Source organism: Pseudophryne corroboree, chromosome 6, assembly GCF_028390025.1.
Source record: "Pseudophryne corroboree isolate aPseCor3 chromosome 6, aPseCor3.hap2, whole genome shotgun sequence".
Taxonomy (NCBI): domain Eukaryota; kingdom Metazoa; phylum Chordata; class Amphibia; order Anura; family Myobatrachidae; genus Pseudophryne; species Pseudophryne corroboree.
In genome coordinates, this window is record NC_086449.1 from 584,795,272 (window position 1) to 584,820,648 (window position 25,377).

General features: G+C 46.2%; 1 protein-coding gene across 6 annotated transcripts in view; it reads right to left on the reverse strand.

The window, feature by feature from the left end:
* UIMC1 (ubiquitin interaction motif containing 1) overlaps positions 1-25,377 on the reverse strand; it is a 482,965-nt gene that overhangs the window by 95,718 nt on the left and 361,870 nt on the right. For all 6 annotated transcript variants that reach the window (XM_063927938.1, XM_063927937.1, XM_063927936.1 and 3 more), the window contains 3 exons: positions 10,141-10,205; positions 6,777-6,865; positions 6,358-6,440 (listed from right to left, as the gene is read on the reverse strand). In XM_063927938.1, the coding sequence (XP_063784008.1) occupies positions 6,358-6,440; positions 6,777-6,865; positions 10,141-10,205 (237 nt within the window). The remainder of the gene's footprint in view (positions 1-6,357; positions 6,441-6,776; positions 6,866-10,140; positions 10,206-25,377) is intronic.

The window sequence follows — 25,377 nt, forward strand, 5'->3', positions numbered from 1 at the left end:
CACTAATAGGGTAGTATAGGGTTAATAAGCAAAGAAAATCAGTGAAATGGCCTTATTGCACATGTGTATATCATCCATATGGTTATTTAAAGGAAGCAATAGAGAGTAAAAAGAATGACACTGAGGAAGCCGCCGATGCTCTCGAGTAGGCGGGGAAACGCGTCTGTCAGACACTCTCATACAGACCGCAGCATTTTGCACATCAACTGGTCGGTGACTGCTAACACCCCGAAGGCGCGGGGTTGTGTATGCCTTCTCTGCTGACAAGTTCTATAACCTCCAGTAAGGCTGACGAGGAAATATTCCAGCCGCACGGCCAGCCGCCGGGAGGATAAGAAACGGCGAGTGACATATGAAGTGATTCCCCTCCAAAGTGAACGGACAGTGACGAGAAACACTAACCAGGAGGGACGCCGTATGTATGCTTGCAAGCCGGTTAACAGAAGCACTCTGTACGGTACACAAATTTCAACCTGATACATAGTAATTTCATTAGTTACAGTTGTAACAAAATTTATACGAACTGCCTTAATGGAACTGTTCAGCTGTGAGGAAAACTGTGGTTTAGATCATTACTAAACTACCTACTTGGCGTCAATATTTGTTTAAGAGATTGCTAATTAATATATTTGATGCAATAAGATGCTAAACATTTTTTCGTATATACATGGACTTGTGCAGACAGATTGGAGCTGCTGATAAGAACTCAGTACAATGAAAATTTAAATACTTAGGAAATGTGTTTTGATTATATGCCAGTATTGTTTATACTATATTGGAAATAAGTCTTTGTATATAGCCGGCCGGCTGATATTAGATTATATAGAATTGCATGTATACAATAATAAGTTTTTTAAACAAATTTTAATATAATAAAATCTACATTGGATTTGATAAGCGCACTCTCATATTGTATTTTTTATTGCAGACAAGCCTTCCAGCTCGACCTTTTCCTCTGGAAATACTTCCCTGACAAGGACTGCTCCCCAGTCCTGGAGATCTGCATGCATGGACACCAGGATCTCATCCTGGATTCCGAACCTTCGTCCCTCTAGGAGGTGAGAACTGAGCCGACAGCACAGGAACGAAAACCTGGCCTTTGGGATAATATTCCGTTAAATGCACAGGTGAGATCCGGACCAGTTTTTCAACTGGCCCCAAGGAAACCACTCTGGCATTTGACCTGCTCACCGAAAAAGCCTCCTAGGCCGCACCGATCTTCTTCATCAACGGAACATAATGATGGATTTTTACTGCAAATCTGATCCGACTCCAGATCCTCAGACCTCCTTCCACAGGAAACCACAGAACTTTTACCGTTCCGTATCTACTCTGATACCCACCTCCGACGCCTGCGTCGTTGGGAACAACAGTCTTCCCCTGTGTTGAAGAACGGTCAGAGAGAAAACAAAGATTTCCCCCCCTTGTGACCTGACCTCACCCTATCAGGAGAGTGTCTCAGTACAGAACCACAATGGCTCTTACTACTGAAAGGATACCATCCCACTGCCATCACTCCGGTGAAATGGTAAAGACAATCCTGGACAATCACCCAGGTAATCTGAATGCGGAGAACAATGCATTGAAACCTTTTGTTTCTTTTTTCTTTTTTTAAAAGGGACTGCAGGACAATGTCCTGAACCTGACGCACCTTTTGGTATGGCGTCGCGTACTGCCTCTCCTTCCAGAGGGGAAACTGCCAGATCTATTAGAAAAATAATTGAAGGGAAACATCTGTAACGCCAGAATGTCCTTTGGATTCTATAATTAATTCACAGGTCCTAGTCTATTCCCGGACTGACTGAAAAGTAGTAGACGAGTTCCCACCAGAGTGGCCTCCAGCCAGATAGACTCCGCGACATGTGATGTATATGGTAGAAACAGAAACGACATCCGCTTCTGCGAACCTAACAAGGCTGCAGAACTCTTACCTTTTTCACCTTCCACTGTCTGCACAGAAAAGGAAAAAAGAACGGTATTGAACCGGTTAAAACGACTGCATCCCACAACAGAATACATCACCAACCGTTGTGAAGGAGACTAACTCACGAAGTTAGATTTACCAGCAGTATCCGCCGGGATTGACTGCACTGAGGCATCCCCAAACAGCGGTACACCGTCCCAGGGAAAAACTCCAGTATCTCTCGGAGTCAGCCTCAGCATTCCCCTGGCCACACCTCCTGTATACGTACAGCAGCCACCGCAATGTTATCGAGAAAAACCAACAGAAGGAACAACCCTTACTCACTTTATGTTAATCCTATCGGATGCCAGTCCGAATACAAACACTCCCTCATGTGCATGTAATGCAAATAAGCTCAAAGCATAGAAATAAAATATCACTTAGCTTCCTGTATACGATCCTTTGTGACAGGGCCCCGCGTCGACCAGCAGTTGACTTTCGCAGTATTCTATCCGCGGTGGGAAAAGAATAACCATTCGGACTCCTTGAGAGGATCTGAGACCAACTCGACACGGCCGATCTAGAGCATTATCAACAGAGCGACCAGCACATGAGAAGGAATACTATTACTTCAGCATTCATTATAAATCATAATATGAATAGACATAACGTAATACACAATTACGCACATATCCTAAATATACATATACATATATATAATATATATATAAAACATACATATAAGCGGATTGTCCGGAACCCTCGGGTCCCTATTGACATTAATGTGTTCCGAATGTGTATGACCATGTACTGAATGCCCAAGTTGTGGATCTACCAGGAAACATTATGGTCGACAGAACCTAGTATTCGTCGACAGCAGGGAGTAGTAACCAGGCAAAATAACATTCTTGCAACCCCGAGAGGTCAGAGGGAAGTATACATATATAATTTTCAGAACACCTCCCCACATACACTACCATAACTGTGTTCGAGGTACAGGCACATGTACCTGTACCATACATATAAATATACACTGCTCAAAAAATAAAGGGAACACTATAATAACACATCCTAGATCTGAATGAATTAAATATTCTTATTAAATACTTTGTTCTTTACATAGTTGAATGTGCGGACAACAAAATCACACAAAAATTATCAATGGAAATCAAATTTATTAACCCATGGAGGTCTGGATTTGGAGTCACCCTCAATATTAAAGTGGAAAAACACACTACGGGCTGATCCAACTTTGATGTAATGTCCTTAAAACAAGCTAAAATGAGGCTCAGTAGTGTGTGTGGCCTCCACGTGCCTGTATGACCTCCCTACAACCCACACAAGTGGCTCAGGTAGTGCAGCTCATCCAGGATGGCACCTCAATGCGAGCTGGGGCAAGAGGGTTTACTGCGTCTGTCAGCGTAGTGTGCAGAGCATGGAGGCGCTACCAGGAGACAGGCCAGTACATCAGGAGACGTGGAGGAGGCCGTAGGAGGGCAACAACCCAGCAGCAGGACCGCTACCTCCACCTTTGTGCAAGGAGGAATAGGAGGAGTACTGCCAGAGCCCTGCAAAATGACCTCCAGCAAGCCACAAATGTGCATGTGTCTACTCAAACGATCAGAAACAGACTCCATGAGGGTGGTATGAGGGCCCGACACCCACAGGTGGGGGTTGTGCTTACAGCTCAACACCGTGCAGGACGTTTGGCATTTGCCAGAGAACACCAAGATTGGAAAATTCGCCACTGGCTTCCTGTGCTCTTCACAGATGAAAGCAGGTTCTCACTGAGCACATGTGACAGACGTGACAGAGTCTGGAGACGCCAAGGAGAACGTTCTGCTGCCTGCAACATCCTCCAGCATGACCGGTTTGGCAGTGGGTCAGTAATGGTGTGGGGTGTTATTTCTTTGGGGGGCCACACAGCCCTCCATGTGCTCACCAGAGGTAGCCTGACTGCCATTAGGTACCGAGATGAGATCCTCAGACCCCTTGTGAGACCATATGCTGGTGCGGTTGGCCCTGGGTTCCTCCTAATGCAAGACAATGCTAGGCCTCATGTGGCTGTAATGTGTCAGTTCCTGCAAGACGAAGGCATTGATGCTATGGACTGGCCCGCCCGTTCCCCAGACCTGAATCCAATTGAGCACATCTGGGACATCATGTCTCGCTCCATCCACCAATGCCACTTTACACCACAGAATGTCCAGGAGTTGGCGGATGCTTTAGTCCAGGTCTGGGAGGAGATCCCTCAGGAGACCATCCGACACCTCATCAGGAGCATGCCCAGGCATTGTAGGGAGGTCATACAGGCACGAGGAGGCCACAGACACTACTGAGCCTCATTTTGACTTGTTTTAAGGACATTACATCAAAGTTGGATCAGCCTGTAGTGGGTATATCTGACAGGGAACACACAGAGATATATATATATATATATATATATATATATATACACACAAATAATGATTACATGTCCATTATATAACATCCTTCTATATGGCACTCACACACTGTGCCCCCCCTCCCCATGTGCACTATAGAGATGCTTTTGGCGGGGTCATGGAGAAAATGGCGCTTCATCTTTGTGTGAGGGCTAAGCCCCTAGTCGGCGCGCTTCAGCCCCTCTATTAAAACACTTATGTAAGCTGGCGGGGGTCCGTATACAGTGCACACGCACTGTATACACCTTTTGTTACACCCACTAAGAGGTTTATAATGCTGCCCAGGGCGCTGCGCCGCGCCCTCCCCCCCCCCCCGTGCGCCCTGCACCCTTGCAAAGCCGCTGTGTCAGTGAGCAATGGCACGCAGGGTGGCCGCTGTATATACTGGCGGGGGATCGTACACGGTGCCCAGGCACCTAATGTGCATCTCCTCAGCGGAATTAAGCCTCAGTAACTTGCTGCCCAGGGCGCTCCCCACCAGCGCCCTGCAACCTGTGAGTGCCGTTGGTGTGTGGGCGCATGGAGTGCAGCGCTACCGCCGCGCTGTACCTCTGTTACTGAAGTCTTCTGCCGTCACTGAAGTCTTCTGTTCTTCACATACTCACCCAGCTTCTTTCTTCTGGCTTCTGTGAGGGGGGTGACGGTGCGGCTCCGGGAACAAGCAGCTAGGCGAACCAAGTGATCGAACCCTCTGGAGCTAATGGTGTCCAGTAGCCTAAGAAGCAGAGCCTTTAACTAAGAAGAAGTAGGTCTGACTTCTCTCCCCTCAGTCCCACGATGCAGGGAGCCTGTAGCCAGCAGGTCTCCCTGAAAATAAAAAACCTAACAAAACTCAGTAGAGCTCCCCTAATGTGTGTCCAGTCACTCCTGGGCACAAAGTCTAACTAACTGAGGTCTGGGGGAGGGGCATAGAGCCAGTTCACACCCAAAGTCTTTTTAGTGTGCCCAAGCTCCTGCGAATCAGATATGAAATTAACTACATTTCTCATTGATAAACATGTGTGACATTATATTATGTGTAGGTATTTTTAATATGGTTGACATTAACTATAAGTGTTCCAGTTGTGTGAATCAGGCTAAACAGAGCGGTATAAAGCAGAATGCTAATGATATAATACACCTGTGGTTTGACCTGGACCAATAGGAAAAAGGATTAATCAGGGTGGTCAGGTATATAAAGACTTTGGGATAGAAAGCACATTACTCTTTGAAAAAGCACCTGTGTGCGAAACGCGTTAGTGGATCTGCTGTTCACCCTGACAAGTGTTACCCCACTTTTGGATCTACCCCGCTGGACTGGGAGCTAAGGACAACAAACGAGACTCCACACACCTGCCGCTCCAGCTGAGCCGTAATCGGAGGAGACGCGACTAGCCAGGTGGGGAGTCTGCTCTGCATGTGTCCGCATACATGCGGCTCCAGCACGCTGAGGGGTAGAGACCATCCAGCACCGCTACCACCGCGAAAAAGAGACGGGAGAAGGGAGAGCTAAACACTGCCGCTGTGCACAGCGAGGATCTCCCCAGCACGTCCGTGCTCACGGCTGCGGTGGTAAGCGGTATTTATCGGTCTTAAAATTGACAGTCTACAGACTGTGGCCAGTATACAAACAGGAACTGTGTTTCTATTTAGAGGACTGAGTCCATTTGTGATATTTTTGAATTTAAATAAAAACCAGAGAGGTAATTTTAAATGTGTCTTTATTCATATACGCACCTGGTAATATAGCGCAATCAGTAATTCCTTTTTCTTTCTTACCTATTTGGTTTCTGAGGAAGGAGAGCAAGTGAGCCCCCTACCTCACAACCAATTTTAGCTGTACGAACACAGGTACAGCTGGACGGAGGTTGCAACTTAAATGACATTAAAAATTAAGAATATGTATTATTATTAATTGATTAGCGCCTGGATCAGTGTTGTTTTTTTCTAAATATATTATTGACACTGCGTGTGCCTGGAGTGTCTTAGGTGAATGTTGTCATTTTTATCATCACAATTGGTTATTTTTACCTGTGGTACAGGGGTTGGCTCTGTGAAGTCTGTACCATCTTCTCGGTCAGAGTCCTCTTGTCTGGCTGGACTGGGCTGTGTCTCTGCAAAATTAAGCAAACGTAGTTAGAATGGCATAACCATGGTGCCCACAGTTACTTACCATAGCTACTCTCTCTCTCCAGACACAGGCAAGTTATATATAACAACCGTTGGCTCTGTAGGTCATTCATGTGCTCTCAGGTAATATATATATATATATATATATATATATATATATATATATACAGTATATATATATATATATATATATATATATATATATATATATACACACACACGCACATATACTGTGTGTGTATATATCTATATATATAGCTATCTCATTAGCGAAACTGCACAATTGTATTATATTAACAATGTTTGTTCTTTTCCTGTACCTGGGCAAATTGTAATTTCTTCATCCAAGACATCCTCCGTGTGCTCTATAAGGCGTCTGCGACTCCTCACAACAGTTGGTGACACAGCACTGGAATATAAAAAATAACCCAAAAAATCAGTGTCCCCAGAATTATCTGCAAAACAGCTTTAAATGGGATGCGGTCAGGTGAATCCAGACACCTTGCAAAATACTGGCACCAGAACCTCAACCAACGGCATCCCGATGGTGAGTTTTGGGGTGAGGTTTAGGGTCCGGGGAGGGAGGTGTTAGGGTTAGGCACCACTGTTTCCTGTCAGCATTCTAAAAGTCGGGATGCTGCAGTCATCTGACTACAGGCATCTCGATCATCGCCAACACATATCACACCCCTTTAATCATCTCTGGCAATAACTACTGTAAGAACAGGCATTAAAAACATGGGTGATCACTAAAAACATAGATACTGTAGACAACCACCAGGCACCTGTGACGTGCAGTGAGGTGAGGCAGAGCCTTTCATGTCATACTAACATATCCTCCAGAGTTTTGACTATATAAAGTATATGAAAAATACAAAGAATATATTATAAATATCTTTTGTATTATTCTTATTTTATAGTCAAAACTCTGGTCTATAAAAAGTAAGGCACTGCCTCCCTTTTCCGCACATCTTTAATCACACCTCACCAAATTTTTAGCAGTAAATACTGCTGCATATTGTATAATGCCCATATGAACCCTTGGGCCCTTATATTGTGTGTAAATCTGGCTCTGGTACTAGCCAGCACCTCCTGAGCCATTTACCTCACCGCATGTCCCTGTCAGGCGCATAGGGATCTATTCACGAACCAGTGAAAAGTATGTAGTAAGCCAGTGAAGTTGCCTATGGCAACTAATCAGCTGCTACTTATAAATTTATAGTATGCACTTTATAAATGTTACCTAAACACTGATTGCTTGTCAAGGCAAATTCCCCACTGGCACACTTCTCCACTCTTCACTGCTTCATGAATATACCACATAATACCTCAGTAAATAATAGGATTTTATATACAGTACCTACCGGTAAATCCTTTTCTCGTAGCCCATAGAGGATGCTGGGGTTCCATTTAGTACCATGGGGTATAGACGGGTCCACTAGGAGCCACTGGCACTTTAAGAGTTTAATAGTGTGGGCTGGCCCCTCCCTCTATGCCCCTCCTACCAGACTCAGTCTAGAAACTGTGCCCGAGGAGACGGACATACTTCGAGAGAAAGATTTTACACAGATACTGGTGAGATTCACACCAGCTCACACATAACAAAAAGAAAGCCAAGCTAACCAACATGAAACGATTCAGCAACGGCTGAAACAACAATATTTAACCAAGTAACAATGCAGGAATACGAAGCAATGGGTGGGCGCCCAGTGAAGCAGGAAGGCTGTTGCCAGCAGCCTCCCTGTAAAATAACAAACTCTAGAAACAATAAAAACTAAGAAAACTCCTAGGAGCTCCCCTAGCTGTGACCGGCTCCTCTAAACTGAGTCTGGTAGGAGGGGCAAAGAGGGAGGGGCTAGCCCACATTATTAAAATCTTAAAGTGCCAACGGCTCCTAGTGGACCCGTCTACACCCCATGGTATTAAATGGAATCCCAGCATCCTCTAGGACGTAAGAGAAATTGGAATAATCATTTATAGCAACTTATTTGTTGGTCGTAAATTATTTCCTGACTTCGATTATCGATTAGTAGTACCATTAATGCTGGCACCAACGTGCTGTATGGTGAAATAAAAACAAACAGCATGTATGATAGAGACAAGAGCACAGATGACATGAGCCGCAATGCCTCCTAATACAGAACCAATCCTTCATGTGTCCAATGCAAAAACACTGCACTTTTCAGTCAACCTTTCCAGACTGTTATATACTGAAAGTCGATTGAATCATGGGCTAAAGCAGGGGTGGGGAACCTTTTTTCTACCAAGGGACATTTGGATATTTATAAAAATCCTTCGGGGGCCATACAAAAATTACCAACTTAAAAACTAGCCTGCCCCCAGTCAGTTGTTATGCCCCAACAGATATATCCCCAGTCACTTGTTATACCCCATTAGATATGCCCCCAGTCAGTTGATATGCCCCATTAGATATGCCCCCAGTCAGTTGTTATGCCCCATTAGATATGCCCCCAGTCAGTTGTTATGCCCCCTAGTAGCGCCGCTTACACACACATTAAATAAAAACACAATACTCACCATCCTCGCTCCTGTTTCCGGATTGCTGCCCTCCGCCTGGCCGCCCGCTCCTTGGAACTATGGGAGACACATAATGACATCTCTCCCATAGCACCGCACAGCCGCACATGTACACTGCATGAGCTGGAAGCCAGAGATCAGGAGTGAGCTCCTGCCTCCGGCTGCTGCAGCGAAGGAGCCGGGTGCCCACTGGTAACAAAATCTCAGCAGGCGTCCGGCATCACCCTCGGTGAGGTGAGCCTGGCCAGGCCTGATCAAGTGGCTTTGCGGACCTTATACGGCCCGCGGGCCTGAGGTTCCCCATCCCTGGGCTAAAGGCTCCAATTTGCATAAAACTTAGTCTAGTCATGAAGCAGTGAACAGTGTGGAAAGGTAAGCCAGTGGAGTTGCCCATGGCTGCTACGTATAATTTTATAGAATGCACTTTATAAATGTTACTTCAACACTGATTGGTTGCCATGGACAACTTCTCCACTCCTTTCACTGAACAGACCCAATTGTGTGATGGACTTTTCAGGAAATACTGCAAAATAAGGTAAGTATTAAAAAAACGTTATATGTGCTGAATAAATTTGCAAAAAAAAGTGAACTTGCAGTACTCATGCTCACTTGAGAGCAAGTTTAACAAGCTTCTTTACTAATATACCATGCCATTTGCTGTATAGTTAAAGAGCACACATTATAGATGGAAAAGATCCAAACCCATTAGAAGCATTTGATGTATCGCTGCTCTCAGCATTTCACCTGCAGTACTAAATATATCAATAAAGAAGTTACAGGTCTGTAGCTGTGCTTATACTAATTTTCACACTATTACATTAAAAGCTTCAACTACTCCCTGAACAAGTAAGTTATCTCCCTTGTGACAAGGATATTGCCTGCTCTTGAAATGTTTATGCTAAGAAGAAATGCACCTGAAACATGAAAAATGATCACGATGCTACGAAGAGCACTCCATAGAGAGGGAGCATGGCCAGGTGCCAGTTACATGAAGTGTGGGAAAAAACAGACAGATAAGGCAATAACGGAATTTCCCATAGAAACAGGGCTGACTCCTACTTAGCTTTTGAACATTTTGTCAGTAGAAGTCAGTAATTTCACAGGCAAGTTCACAAGGATGGGAACGGAGTTTGTGAGCTGTCTCACCTCTCACCGAGTGCCACTGGAGTCACCCCCGCACATTCACCTGGAAGACCCTTTGTAAACAGCGCCTGAGTAGATTGGAGAACAGTAAAAATAAAACTGATTAGTGAAATACAAATTCAGTCTTAAAGCATAAACAAAAAGTCAAAATTAAAAGCAACATCAGAGCATTACTACGGAAATTAAATGTGTAAAGGTATAGGCCTGACATGGGATTAAACCGTAATATGTGTAAGTAGCAAATATAGAGGTAACTGTGTTACAAGTTAAAATCAAGAACATATTTTAGCTATTGTTAATTAAATGTCTCGAACTCATACAACATGAACTAAGAGATATATATATATATATATATATATATATATATACACACACACACACACACACACACACACACACACACACACACACAAGGAACAGCACAACCATGAACTCACTTAAAGGAGTCAGGGTGCCTGCGGCAGGTATCTCGATGCAAGATCCATATATATTCATACAAGTCCGCAGCACCCGGTAAATAACAAGACTTAATTAGGGTGTGTACACACGGTGAGATATTTTCTTTCGATTTTGACTATATAGTCAAAATCTCAAGAAAAGTTAGTGCAGATCGCAAGGTGAAAGTCACCTTGCGATCCCGATTCGATCCCGATGCGCGGTCCCGCCAGGTCAGCATCGCAAGAAAAGATAGACTGTGCAGGCAAGTCAATCCTTGCTAGATCGGTGTACTATCTAGTTAATCTCACATGTCAATGACATCTCACATAAGCCAAAATCTCACATAAGCCAAAATCGTAAGCACACATAGTCCCCATATCTCAAGAAAAATAGGATTTTAATACCTACCGGTAAATCCTTTTCTCTTAGTCCCTAGAGGATGCTGGGGATGCTTCAAGAACCATTGGGTATAGACGGGATCAGCAGGAGACATGGGCACACTATAAGACTTTGAATGGGTGTGAACTGGCTCCTCCCTCTATGCCCCTCCTCCAGACTCCAGTTATAGGAACTATGCCCAGGGAGACGGACATTTCGAGGAAAAGGATTTATTTTAATAATTTAAACTAAGGTGAGATACATACCAGCTCACACCACTAACACGTCGTACAACATGGCATCCAACAACAACGCATGCAACGGCATGATCAACAACAGTCACAGATTGACTGAACTCAACGCAACATGAGCGTAACTATAACCAAACTGCAGATACAGCCCGCACTGGGACGGGCGCCCAGCATCCTCTACGGACTAAGAGAAAAGGATTTACCGGTAGGTATTAAAATCCTATTTTCTCATACGTCCTAGATGCTGGGGATGCTTCAAGAACCATGGGGTTTATTAGGTCCTAGATGCTGGGGATGCTTCAAGAACCATGGGGTTTATACCAAAGCTCTAGAACGGGCGGGAGAGTGTGGATGACTCTGCAGCACCGATTGACCAAACAAGAGGTCCTCCTCAGCCAGGGTATCAAACCTGTAAAACTTCGCAAAGGTGTTTGAACCCGACCAAGTAGCAGCTCGGCAAAGTTGTAACGCCGAGACTCCCTGGCAGCCGCCCAGGATGAGCCTACCTTTCTGGTAGAATGGGCTTTCACCGATTTCGGTAACGGCAATCCTGCCGTAGAATGCGCCTGCTGAATCGTATTACAAATCCAGCGCGCAACAGTCTGCTTAGAAGCAGGAGCCCCAATCTTGTTGGGAGCCCACAGGACAAACAGAGCTTCTGTTTTCCTAATCTGCGCCATTCTGGCGACATAGATCTTCAAAGCTCTGACCACATCGAGAGACTTTGACTCCGCCAAGACGTCAGTAGCCACTGGTACCACAATAGGCTGGTTAACATGAAATGATGAAACCACTTTTGGCAGAAATTGCTGACAAGTTCTCAACTCCGCTCTATCAGCATGGAAAATCAAATGGGGGCTTTTGTGAGACAAAGCTGCCAACTCAGACACTCGCATTGTAGACGCCAAGGCCAACAACATGACCACTTTCCAAGTAAGGAATTTTAACTCAACCTTGCGCAAAGGTTCAAACCAATGTGATTGCAAGAATTGCAACACCACATTAAGGTCCCATGGTGCCACTGGGGGCACAAAGGGAGGTTGGATGTGCAGCACGCCTTTTACGAAGGTCTGAACTTCTGGAAGGGAGGCCAATTCTTTTTGAAAAAAGATCGACAAGGCCGAAATCTGTACTTTAATAGAGCCTAACTTTAGGCCCGCATCCACACCTGCTTGTAGGAAATGGAGCAAACACCCCAAGTGAAATTCCTCCGTAGGAGCCTTCTTGGATTCACACCAAGACACACATTTTCTCCAAATACGGTGGTAATGCTTTGCCGTTACTTCTTTTCTAGCTTGAAAAAGCGTAGGAATGACTTCACTAGGAATACCCTTTCGGGCTAGGATTTGGCGTTCAACCGCCACGCCGTCAAACGCAGCCATGGTAAGTCCTGATACACGCACGGCCCCTGTTGTAACAGGTCCTCCCGAAGAAGAAGAGGCCAGGGATCTTCTATGAGCAACTCCTGAAGATCTGGATACCAGGCCCTTTTTTGCCAATCTGGAACAATGAGGATCGCCTGAACCCTTGTCCTTCTTATAATTTTTATCACCTTTGGAATGAGTGGAAGTGGAGGGAACACATTGACCGATTGAAACACCCACGGTGTCACTAGGGCGTCCACCGCTATCGCCTGAGGGTCCCTTGACCTGGAACAATATCTCTGAAGTCTCTTGTTGAGGCGGGACGCCATCATGTCCACTTGAGGAACTCCTCAACAACTTGTCACTTGTGCAAAGACCTCTTGATGAAGACCCCACTCTCCTGGATGGAGATTGTGTCTGCTGAGGAAGTCTGCTTCCCAGTTGTCCACTCCTGGAATGAAGACCGCTGCCAGAGCGCTGGCATGTCTTTCCGCCCAGCGAAGAATCTTCGTGGCCTCGGCCATCGCCTCTCTGCTCTTTTTTCCGCCTTGGCGGTTTATGTACGCCACTGCTGTCACGTTGTGTGACTGAATCAAGACCGGCAGACCTCGAAGATGATGTTCTGCTTGCAGTATGCCGTTGTGGATGGCTCTTAATTCCAGAATGTTTATGTGTAGACAAGCTTCCTGGCTTGACCACTTTCCCTGAATGTTTCTTCCCTGTGTGACAGCTCCCCAGCCTCGGAGGCTTGCATCCGTGGTCACCAGGATCCAATCCTGAATCCCGAACCTGCGTCCCTCCAGAAGGTGAGAACTGTGCAGCCACCACAGAAGGGAAATTCTGGTCCTGGGAGATAATAAGATTTTAAACCTACCGGTAAATCTTTTTCTCGCAGTCCGTAGAGGATGCTGGGGACTCCGTAAGGACCATGGGGTATAGACGGGCTCCGCATGAGACATGGGCACCTTAAAGAACTTTCTAGTATGGTGTGCACTGGCTCCTCCCTCTATGCCCCTCCTCCAGACCGCAGTTAGAGAACTGTGCCCAGAGGAGATGGACAATACGAGGAAGGGATTTTGTTAATCTAAGGGCAAGATTCATACCAGCCCACACCAATCATACCATATAACCTGGAATACACCTAACCAGTTAACAGTATGAACAAAACAACAGTATCGGTCCAAGACCGATTCTAACTGTAACATAACCCTTATGTAAGCAATAACTATATACAAGTCTTGCAGATTTTCCGCACTGGGACGGGCGCCCAGCATCCTCTACGAACTAAGAGAAAAAGATTTACCGGTAGGTTTAAAATCTTATTTTCTCTTACGTCCTAGAGGATGCTGGGGACTCCGTAAGGACCATGGGGTTTATACCAAAGCTCCCAATCGGGCGGGAGAGTGCGGCTGACTCTGCAGTACCGACTGAGCAAATGCTAGGTCCTCATCAGCCAGGGTATCAAACTTGTAGAAATTAGAAAAAGTGTTTGACCCCGACCAAGTTGCTGCTCGGCAAAGCTGTAATGCCGAGACGCCCCGGTCAGCCGCCCAAGAAGAGCCCACATTCCTAGTGGAATGGGCCTTTACTGAATGCGGTAACGGCAATCCAGCCGTAACATAAGCCTGCTGAATCGTGTTACAGATCCAGCGAGCAATAGTCTGCTTCGAAGCAGGCGCGCCAATCTTGTTGGCAGCATACAGGACAAACAATGCATCTGTTTTCCTAATTATAGCCGTCCTGGCTACATAAATTTTTAAGGCCCTGACAACATCCAGGAACATGGAATCCTCCAAGTCACTCGTAGCCACAGGCACCACTATAGGTTGGTTCATATGAAATGAAGACACCACCTTGGGTAAAAATTGAGGACGAGTCCTCAATTCCGCTCTATCCACATGAAAAATCAAGTAAGGGCTCTTGTAAGACAAGGTCGCCAATTCTGACACACGCCTCGCAGATGCCAAGGCTAACAACATGACCACCTTCCAGGTGAGAAATTTTAACTCCACCGTTTTAAGGGGTTCAAACCAGTGTGATTTAAGGAACTGCAACACCACGTTCAGGTCCCATGGTGCCACTGGGGGCACAAAAGGAGGCTGGATGTGCAGTACTCCTTTTACAAAAGTCTGGACTACTGGAAGAAAAGCCAATTCCTTCTGAAAGAATATTGACAAGGCCGAAATCTGTACTTTAACAGAGCCTAACTTTAGGCCCATATCCACTCCTGTCTGTAGGAAGTGGAGAAAACGACCCAGATGGAAATCTTCCGTAGGAGCATTCTTGGTTTCACACCAAGAGACATATTTCCGCCAGATACGGTGATAATGTTTTGCAGTCACCTCCTTCCTAGCCTTTATTAGAGTTGGTATGACCTCCTCCGGAATACCCTTCTCCGCTAGGATCCGGCGTTCAACCGCCATGCCGTCAAACGTAACCGCGGTAAGTCTTGGAACACACAGGGCCCCTGCTGTAACAGGTCCTCTCTTAGAGGAAGAGGCCAAGGATCTTCTGTGAGCATCTCCTGAAGATCTGAGTACCAGGCCCTTCGAGGTCAGTCTGGAACAATGAGTATTGTCTGTACTCTTTTTCGTCTTATGATCCTCAACAATTTTGTGATGAGAGGAAGCGGAGGAAACACATAGACCGACTGGAACACCCATGGCGTTACCAGAGCGTCTACTGCTATTGCCTGAGGGTCCCGGGACCTGGCACAATACCTCCAAAGCTTCTTGTTGAGGCGTGACGCCATCATGTCTATTTGAGGAACTCCCCAGAGACCCGTTTTCTCTGCAAAGACTTCTTGATGAAGTCCCCACTCTCCTGGATGGAGATAGTGTCTGCTGAGGAAGTCTGCTTCCCAGTTGTCCACTCCCGGAATGAAGACAGCTGACAGAGCGCTTACGTGATTTTCCACCCATCGAAGAATCCTGGTGGCTTCCGCCATCGCGACTCTGCTTCTTGTCCCGCCTTGGCGGTTCACATGAGCTACTGCTGTGACATTGTCTGATTGAATCAGAACCGGTAGGTTGCGAAGAAGATTCTCCGCTTGTCGAAGGCCGTTGTATATGGCCCTTAGCTCCAACACGTTGATGTGTAGACAGGACTCCTGGTCTGACCATAGTCCCTGAAAATTTCTTCCTTGGGTGACTGCTCCCCATCCTCGGAGGCTCGCGTCCGTGGTTACCAGGATCCAGTCCTGAATGTCGAACCTGCGACCCACTAGAAGGTGAGCACTTTGTAGCCACCATAGAAGAGACAGTGTTATTTTTTGATGTAATTGTAGATGGGACCCGGACCATTTGTCCAGAAGATCCCATTGAAACGTCCTTGCATGGAACCTGTCGAAGGGAATGGCCTCGTCAGTTGCCACCATTTTCCCCAGAACCCGAGTGCATTGATGGGCTGACACTCTTTTCGGCTTTAGTAGTTCTCAGACCATGTTCTGGAGGTCCTGGACTTTTTCCAACGGGAGGAAAACTTTCTTTTGTTCCGTGTCCAGTATCATGCCTAGGAACGGTAGTAGAGTTGTCGGAACCAACTGTGACTTTGACTGTGACTTTAGTAGATTGAGAATCCACCCATGTTGCTGAAGCACTCTCTGAGAGAGTGACACGTTCTCCAGTAATTGCTCTCTTGATCTCGCTTTTATCAGGAGATCGTCCAAGTATGGGATAATTGTGACTCCTCGCTTGCGCAGGATCACCATCATTTCCGCCATTATCTTGGTGAAAATCCTCGGGCCGTGGACAGCCCAAACGGCAACGTCTGGATCCTGTACCGCGAATCTCAGGTACTCCTGATGAGAGGGATATATGGGGACATGAAGGTAAGCATCCTTTATGTCCAGTGACACCATAAAATCCCCCCCTTCCAGGCAGGCTATCACCGCTCGGAGCGATTCCATCTTGAATTTGAATCTTTTCAGGTACCGGTTCAGGGATTTTAGGTTTAAAATGGGCATGACCGAACCATCCGGCTTCGGAACCACAAATAGGGTTGAATAATAACCTTTTCCCTGTTGGCTCAGGGGAACCCTGATAATCACTTGCTGTTGACACAGCATTTGAATTGCAGCTAGCACTACTTCCCGCTCTGGGGTAGAAGCTGGTAAGGCCAACTTGAAAAATCGGTGTGGGGGCACCTCTTCGAATTCCAGCTTGTAGCCCTGGGAGACTATTCCTATCACCCAAGGATCCACGTCTGATTGAAACCAGACTTGGCTGAATAGTCGAAGGCGTGCCCCCACCTGTGCGGACTCCCGCAGGGGAGCCCCAGCGTCATGCGGTAGACTTAGCGGAAGCCGGGGAGGACTTCTGCTCTTGGGAACCAGCCGCAGCAGGTGTCCTCTTGCCTCTACCCTTACCTCTGGCGAGGAAAGAGGAGCCCCGACCTCTTCTGGATCTATGCGACCGAAAGGACTGCATCGGATATTGTGGGGGTTTCTTTTGCTGTTGGGGAACAAAAGGTAAAAAGGTCGGCTAACCCGCGGTAGCTGATCAGGTCCGCGAGGCCTTCCCCAAACAATACATCACCTTTGTAAGGTAAAACCTCCATATGCCTTTTTGAGTCTGCATCCCCCGTCCATTGGCGGATCCATAAGGCTCTTCTTGCCGAAATAGCCATAGCATTGGCTCTTGAACCCAGTAAACCAATGTCTCTTTGAGCGTCCCACATATATAAGACTGCGTCCTTAATATGAGCTAATGTTAACAAAATTGATTCCCTATCTAGGGTATCAAGGTCAGCTGACAGTGTATCCGTCCAAGCTGCTACTGCACTACATACCCATGCCGACGCAATTGCCGGTCTAAGCAAAGTACCAGTATGAGTGTAGATAGACTTTAGTGTAGTCTCTTGCCTGCGGTCCGCAGGATCCTTGAGGGCCGCTGTGTCAGGGGACGGTAGCGCCACCTTCTTGGAAAGGCGTGTTATGGCTTTGTCCACTGTGGGAGAGGATTCCCAACGTACCCTGTCCTGTGTAGGGAAAGGGTACGCCATAAGAACCCTTTTGGGAATCTGCAGTTTCTTATCTGGAGTTTCCCATGCTTTTTCACATAACTCATTAATTTCATGGGAAGGAGGAAAGTTTATAACTTGTTTCTTTCCCTTAAACATGTGTATCCTCGTGTCGGGCACCGAGGGCTCATCAGTGATATGTAACACATATTTTATTGCAATAATCATGCACTGAATACTTTTTGTCACCCTGGGGTGCAATCTTGCTTCATCATAGTCGACACTGGAATCAGAGTCCGTGTCGGTATCTGTGTCCCTTATTTGTGAGAAGGGACGTTTTTGAGACCCCGACGGGTCCTGAGAGTCGGTATAATCCGTAGATTGATTACCTGCCGACGCACTGGACTCTGCTTTGTCCAGTCTTTTATGCAGTGAAGCTACACTAGAATTTAACATATGCCACATATCCATCCAATCCTGAGTCGGCACCGCCGACTGAGACACACTACTCATCTGTTCCACCTCCTCTTTGGATAAGCCTTCCGTTTCAGACATGCCGACACACGTACCGACACCCCACACACACTGGGATATAACTATAAGGGGACAATTCCCTAAAGAAGAGACAGAGAGAGAGTATGCCAGCACACACCAGCGCCAACTGACCCAGGAAAAAAAAAACCCAGATAGCGCTTTTATATATATATATATATATATATATAAATAAATGTATATAGATTTCCCCACTCACTGCGCCTTAATTATGTGCCCCCCTCTCTTTTTTTCAGCCCTCTGATGCTCAGCAGGGGAGAGTCCGGGGAGCCAGCGTTCTCTGCAGCCTCTGTGGAGAAAATGGCGCTGGTTAGTGCTGAGGGATCAAGCTCCGCCCCCTCATGCGGCGGGCTTCGGTCCGCAGCCTAACTACATACTTTTTTGCCTAAAACAAGGTTTATTGCTGCCCAGGGCGCCCCCCCTGCGCCCTGCACCCATCAGTGCCATGTGTGTGTGTGTAAGTGTGGGAGCAATGGCGCGCAGCTTCCTGCTGCGCGCTTACCTCATGAAGATCTGAAGTCTGCTGCCGCCTGATGTCTTCTTATGTCTGACATACTCACCCGGCTTCTTTTTTCCGGCATCTGTGAGGAGGATGGCGGCGCGGCTCCGGGACGAACCCCAGGGTGAGACCTATGTTCCGACTCCCTCTGGAGCTAATGGTGTCCAGTAGCCTAAGAAGCAGAGCCCTTAACTCTTAAGAAGTGGGACTGCTTCTCTCCCCTCAGTCCCACGATGCAGGGAGTCTCTTGCCAGCAGAGCTCCCTGAAAATAAAAAACCTAACAAAATTATTTTTACAGAAAACTCAGGAGAGCTCCCTGTAATGCACCCTATCTCCTCTGGGCACAAGATCTAACTGAAGTCTGGAGGAGGGACATAGAGGGAGGAGCCAGTGCACACCATACTAGAAAGATCTTTTAGGTGCCCATGTCTCCTGCGGAGCCCGTCTATACCCCATGATCCTTATGGAGTCCCCAGCATCCTCTAGGACGTAAGAGAAAGAATTATTTTCCAGTGCATGTCCAGGTGAGACCCGGACCACTGGTCCAGCAGGTTCCACTAAACACCCTGGCATGGAACCTGCCATACGGAATGGCCTCGTAGGCCGCCACCATCTTCCCCAGCAACCGAGTGCAGTGAAGAACTGACACCTTTGCCGGTTTCAGAATCTGTTTTACCATGTTCTGTATTTCCAGAGCTTTTTCCACTGGAAGAAAAACTCTCTGCAATTCTGTATCCAGAATCATACCCAGGAACGACAGCCGTGTCGTTGGATCCAACTATGATTTTGGCAAATTTAGGAGCCAACTGTGTTGTTGCAAAATCGTCAGTGAAAGAGCAACATTCTTCAACAATTGCTCCTTGGACCTCGCCTTTATGAGGAGATCGTCCAAGTACGGGATAATTGCGATTCCCTGCTTTCGCAGCAGAACCATCATTTCCGCCATTACTTTGGTGAAAATCCTCAGAGCCGTGGACAGACCAAACGGCAACGTCTGAAATTGGTAATGACAATCCTGCACAGCAAATTTCAGGTAAGCCTGATGTGGAGGATACATGGGGACATGTAAGTAGGCAGCCTTTATGTCGACCGACACCATAAAATCCCCCTCCTCCAGATTGGAGATCACTGCTCGTAGAGACTCCATCTTCCCCCTGATGAGACGCAACTTTAGTATCACAGCGCTTACTATCTCCCTTTCTGGAAGAGAAGCTGGCAAGGCCAATTTGAAAAATCGGTGAGGGGGCACGTCTTGAAACTCTAACTTGTACCCTTGGGTTACTATGTCTACTATCCAAGGATCCAGGTCCGAGCGCACCCAGACCTGACTGAAGAGTTTGAGACGTGCCCCCACTGGAGCGGACTCCCTCAGAGGAGCCCCAGCGTCATGCGGTGGATTTGGTAGAAGCCGGGGAGAACTTCTGCTCCTGGGAACTTGCCACAGCCTGTTTCCCCTTCCTCTCCCCCTCGCAGCAAGGAAGGAGGACCCACGTCCTTTTTTGAATTTGTTGGGCCGAAAGGACTGCATCTGATAGTGAGGCGATTTCTTCTGCTGTGCAGGAACATAAGGTAAAAATGACGACTTACCCGCGGAAGCCGCAGACACCAGGTCAGTGAGGCCATCACCAAACAAGACCTTACCGTTAAATGGTAGAGACTCCATCGCCTTCTTAGAGTCAGCATCAGCATTCCATTGATGAATCCACAATGCTCTCCTTGCTGAGAATGCCATGGCATTGGCCCTTGATCCCAAAAGGCCAATATCCCTTACAGCTTCCTTTAAATATGCTGCAGCGTCCTTGATGTGACCCAAAGTCAAACTCACACTATCCCTGTCTAGGGTATCTATCTCAGAGGACAGGTTATCTGCCCACTTTTCAATAGCGCTACTCACCCACGCCGAAGCAACGGCAGGCCTGAGTAGCGACCCTGTAGTGCAATAAATGGATTTCAGGGTATTTTCCTGTTTACAATCCGCAGGATCCTTTAGGGCTGCCGTGTCAGGGGACGGAAGAGCTACCTTTTTGGATAGACGCGATAAAGCTTTGTCTACCGTGGGGATTGACTCCCACCTTTCCCTGTCCCCAGTGGGGAACGGATATACCATTGGAATTCTTTTGGGAACATGTATTTTTTTGTCAGGATTTCCCAAGCTTTTTCAAAAAGTGCGTTCAGTTCATGAGAGGGAGGAAACGTTACCTCAGGTTTTTTCCTTTAAACATACAGATCCTAGTATCAGGAACAGCAGGGTCCTCAGTGATATGTAATACGTCTTTTATCGCTACAATCATGTACTGAATACTCTTAGCCAGTTTCGGATGTAATCTGGCATCACTATAGTCGACACTGGAATCAGAGTCCGTGTCGGTATCTGTATCTGCTATCTGGGTAAATGCACGTTTCTGTGACCCCGAAGGGGTCTGGGCCTGTGACAAAGCATCCTCCATGGATTTCCTCCATGTCTGGTTCTTAGACTCAGATTTATCAAATCTCTTAGCCAACTTAGTCACATTTGCGTTTAAAACACTTAACATATTTACCCAATCTGTCGGCGGTGCCGACACTGCCACTCTCACAGAATTGTCTGTCCCCACTCCAGCCTCCTCCTGGGAAGAGCATTCAGCCTCAGACATGTGGACACACACACACATACCGACAGCCACAACCACACTGGGGCTATAGGAGACAGACCCCCACTAAAGCCTGCCAGAGAGACACAGAGAGAGGTCTGCCAGCTCACACCCAGCGCCTATCCCGGTACTGAGGCCAGTAATAAGACTGCCCAAACCTGCCAGCGCTTTTTTATATAAAAATAAACCACCAAATTGCCAGTAACCCCCCCCCCCCCCCCCGTTTTTCACCGTTACTTGCACACTGTGGAGGATAGGGCCAGCGTCTCTGCAGCCTTCTGTGAAGAGAAAAATGGCGCTGGTCAGAGCTGTGCGGGCTAAGCCCCACCCACTACATGGCGCGCTTCCGTCCCGCTCAAATTCTTTATACTGGCGGGGGTCCCTTAACTAGTGCCCGGGCACTGTTAACTACTATGCCAGTGCTGTCTGAGGTCCCCCCATGCTGCCCAGGGCGCCCCCCCTGCGCCCTCAGTGCCGTGATCTGTGTGGGAGCATGGCGCGCTGCACGGTACCTCAGACGCGTCTTCAGTTCTTCTCATACTCACCCGGCTTCAATCTTCTGGCTCTGTGAGGGGGGTGACGGCGCGGCTCCGGGAACAAGCAGCTAGGCGTACCAAGTGATCGAACCCTCTGGAGCTAATGGTGTCCAGTAGCCTAAGAAGCAGAGCCCTTGAACTCTTAAGAAGTAGGTCTGCTTCTCTCCCCTAAGTCCCACGATGCAGGGAGCCTGTTGCCAGCAGGTCTCCCTGAAAATAACAAACCTAATAAAGTATTTTCCTGAGAAACTCTGGAGAGCTCCTCAATGTGCATCCAGTCTCACTGGGCACAGAATCTAACTGGAGTCTGGAGGTGGGACATAGAGGGAGGAGCCAGTTCACACCCATTCAAAGTCTTATAGTGTGCCCATGTCTCCTGCGGATCCCGACTATACCCCATGGTTCTTGAAGCATCCCCAGCATCTTCTAGGACATATGAGAAAGTTAGTCAAAATCTGTGCTATCTGGGCTGCAGGGAGTTCAAGGGAAATCGCAAGTGAAAATCGGGCATAGCAAGGATCTCACCGTGTGTACACACCCTAAGTCTTGTTATTTACAGAGTGCAGCGGACTTATATGTAAATACAACTAATGGTGTTTGCTGCTGATGTGGGCAGACGCATTTTGCAGAGCTCATTGGCATGTCTGTAATTCAGCACAATTGGCCATAAGAAGCACCAAAGCCAATGTCACTAACTGAAAGGTTTAGCTTAGTAGTAAACTGAGACCTTCCAGGAAACATAAAGTAGCTGCAAACTGGAAAAGTTTTCCAGCAAATGTGAAGAAGCAGAAATGGCACCAATGTTTAATAAATCTGCTGGCAATACAAAACTTTAAAGCCATCTGTTACAGAATATTTTCACCCACTTGTCACCTAGGATTCATACTGGATTTTCAAGAGCTTAAAAACTTGGTGGCAATGGTCTCTGGCCATTCTTAGCCCGCACACCACCACCCCTGCTTAAATATAGCCAGACCTTGCTCCTCTCTCTGCACTCAGGTAAGCAAATATCTTATTCTCCCAATCCCGCCAACTCAGTTATAAAAAGAATGCAGAGAACAGAAGAAAACACAGGGGACAAAAAGCAAAGGACACATGAGGATATGAAAACAAGGGAAAGACACACAAGCATAGGAAAACACACTGTATACAGGAACTAATGTGGTTACTTAAGAGGTTAGGGACTTGAGTGGTTATAATATAAAAACAGCCCAAGAGAAAGGATACAAGTAAACAAAAACAGAAATAGCGAGTGTATAAAAACCATTCTTAATATGCGGTTTCCGGAGGTTTGGTAAAGTTTTCCAGTCATATATATGACCTGATTTCAGAGTTGGCTGGTTTAAACCAAATGTTTTTTTTTTTTAATAAAAAACATTTTTTTATTTTGTTATCATGCTGTTAGAACAGGCACAGCGCTGTGACTTATTAAAAAAAGCCTATTATACAAAAATAAATAAATAGTGTTTTCATTCAAAATGGTCAATGCCAGTTACATGCCCGATGCTAATGCTTAACTCCTCCTTTTTCCGTGTGTGTGTGTGTGTGGTTTCTCAGAAAAGATAAGACTAATGCTTAACATTAACTTGTAGTTCTTATTTTCAATTTCATCTAAGAGTGTATTTTGTATGTATTAATGTTTAGTCTATCTACATTCAGATGTAATAGGAATAACAAGCTGTAAAAAAATGGTTTTATTCAAATAGTCCCAGAAAACACCATTTCTAGCATACACATACTGCGTATATTTGAACGATACATCCAATTCATTGTTGCTTCTGTACACACTATACAGTTATCATGTAGAAGTAAAACCTGTTTGACCAAGGTTTCTAATACATGCTTAAAAAATGTTTTCCATTAAAACATTAATGAAAAAAAAAAAATCTTAGTTTGGTTTAGTTTTTGGTGTTAAAAAAAATAATTTTTTTATTCTCCAACCCTACCAGATTTAGAGTTGGACATACAGTAATTGGTTGTATCTTGGATAAGAACATGACAGATAGCAATGCAACATCCATAGGAGGATAGCAGAGTGGACAGGTTACACAAAACAATAGAGAAAGCAAAAGGATCAGGAGTAGAGAGGTAGATTTGAGTTATCATAACCAGAAAACCAAATGACCAAATTAGTTCACACAAAAAAAAAAAAGAAATAATGTACAGTCAGAAAAGATGATTTTGGTTATTACCTGCTAAATCTATTTCTCTGCCTTGGGTGACACTGGAGAAACCATGTGTATAGCTGGTGTGGGAGTAGTCCGGGCACTAAGCAGTTAACTTTTAAGGCAGCTTAGGCTCCTCCCCCATACCCACCCAGCCCAGTAAGTTTATGTGACGCAAAGGCAGAGAAGTGGTGGAGGAGGAGAAACCAAGCACACAAACACATTCATACGTGAGTGTCAGATGACCTGGTGTAACGCAAACCCAAAACACAGGAAAAACAAGAGTGAACGGGAAGGTGTCCAGTGTCCCCCATGGCATCAGAGAAATAGATTTAGCAGCTAAGAACCAAAATCTTGTTTTCTCTCAGCATTGAGAGGCATTGGAGAGATCATGGAGACATCTTAAAGCTGTCCACTAAGGAAATGAACGCTTCTGAGGACCCTTCATTCAAAACCAGTGTCCATGGAGATGAAGGATTCAAAAAGGCAGAATGAGGCCTCACGCCGAGCCACCCAGGAGGTCCCGACCAACCGAATAGAATGGGCAGCAACCAAATGAGGTATCAGAAGGTTAGAAAAAAAATGTAAGCTTGATATATTAATTCCCAAATCCATTGAGCAATGGCTTGCTTGGAAGTGGGACAACCTCTATTTAACACTGAATAGAGGACAGAGTCCAAACGGTGAAAGCCCTTCGATCTACCCATGTAAATGCGGAGAGCTCTCACAGCTTCTAAGTACTTGAGAGACGTCTGGGAATCATTAAAATTATTACACTACAATCTCCTAATTAATATGAATGGAAACCATATTTGGAAGAAAAGCAGGAAGTTTGTAAACCCGCGCAATACTGGATGAAAAATTAGGAACGGATTATTCAGTTTGGACCGCTAACACGGTTGCATTGTAGTTTGCCGATATCTGCAAAGTGATTGACAGCGAGGGCCATTGGGTGGGCATTCTGGGGCGGCGACGCGGCATTGTGGGGCGTCCTGGCAAAAATGTAGGCGTGTCCGGAGCAGCTGCGTGACATCACACGCAGCCACTCAAATTAACAAAAAAAAAAAAAAAATGCTGGAGTTGCGCCTACCTAGGTTGACCATAGTTTGATGCGACTGCAATCCAATTGTGATGTGACTGCAGTTGGATAACGATCGCATTGCTGGGCAGCCCACAGCTAAGATTGCAGAAACTGCGACTGAAGCTGAATACAGTCCTCTGTTCTGAAACGGGGAAAAAAATAGCCATTTGAGGTCTACACATGCAGAGGCTCAAAGGGAAAACGTTACAGAGTCCGGAGTACCAAGACCAAATCTCAGGGCTCAAACAGAGCCTGAATATGGAGGACCCCCTGGAGACAGGTCTGAATAACAGGAAAAGTTGTCAAGCATCCCTAAAAATAAACTAGTGTGCAAAAGCCTGGACTTTAAAGAGAACGGAGACAAAGGTCCAACTGTAAACCTGTCT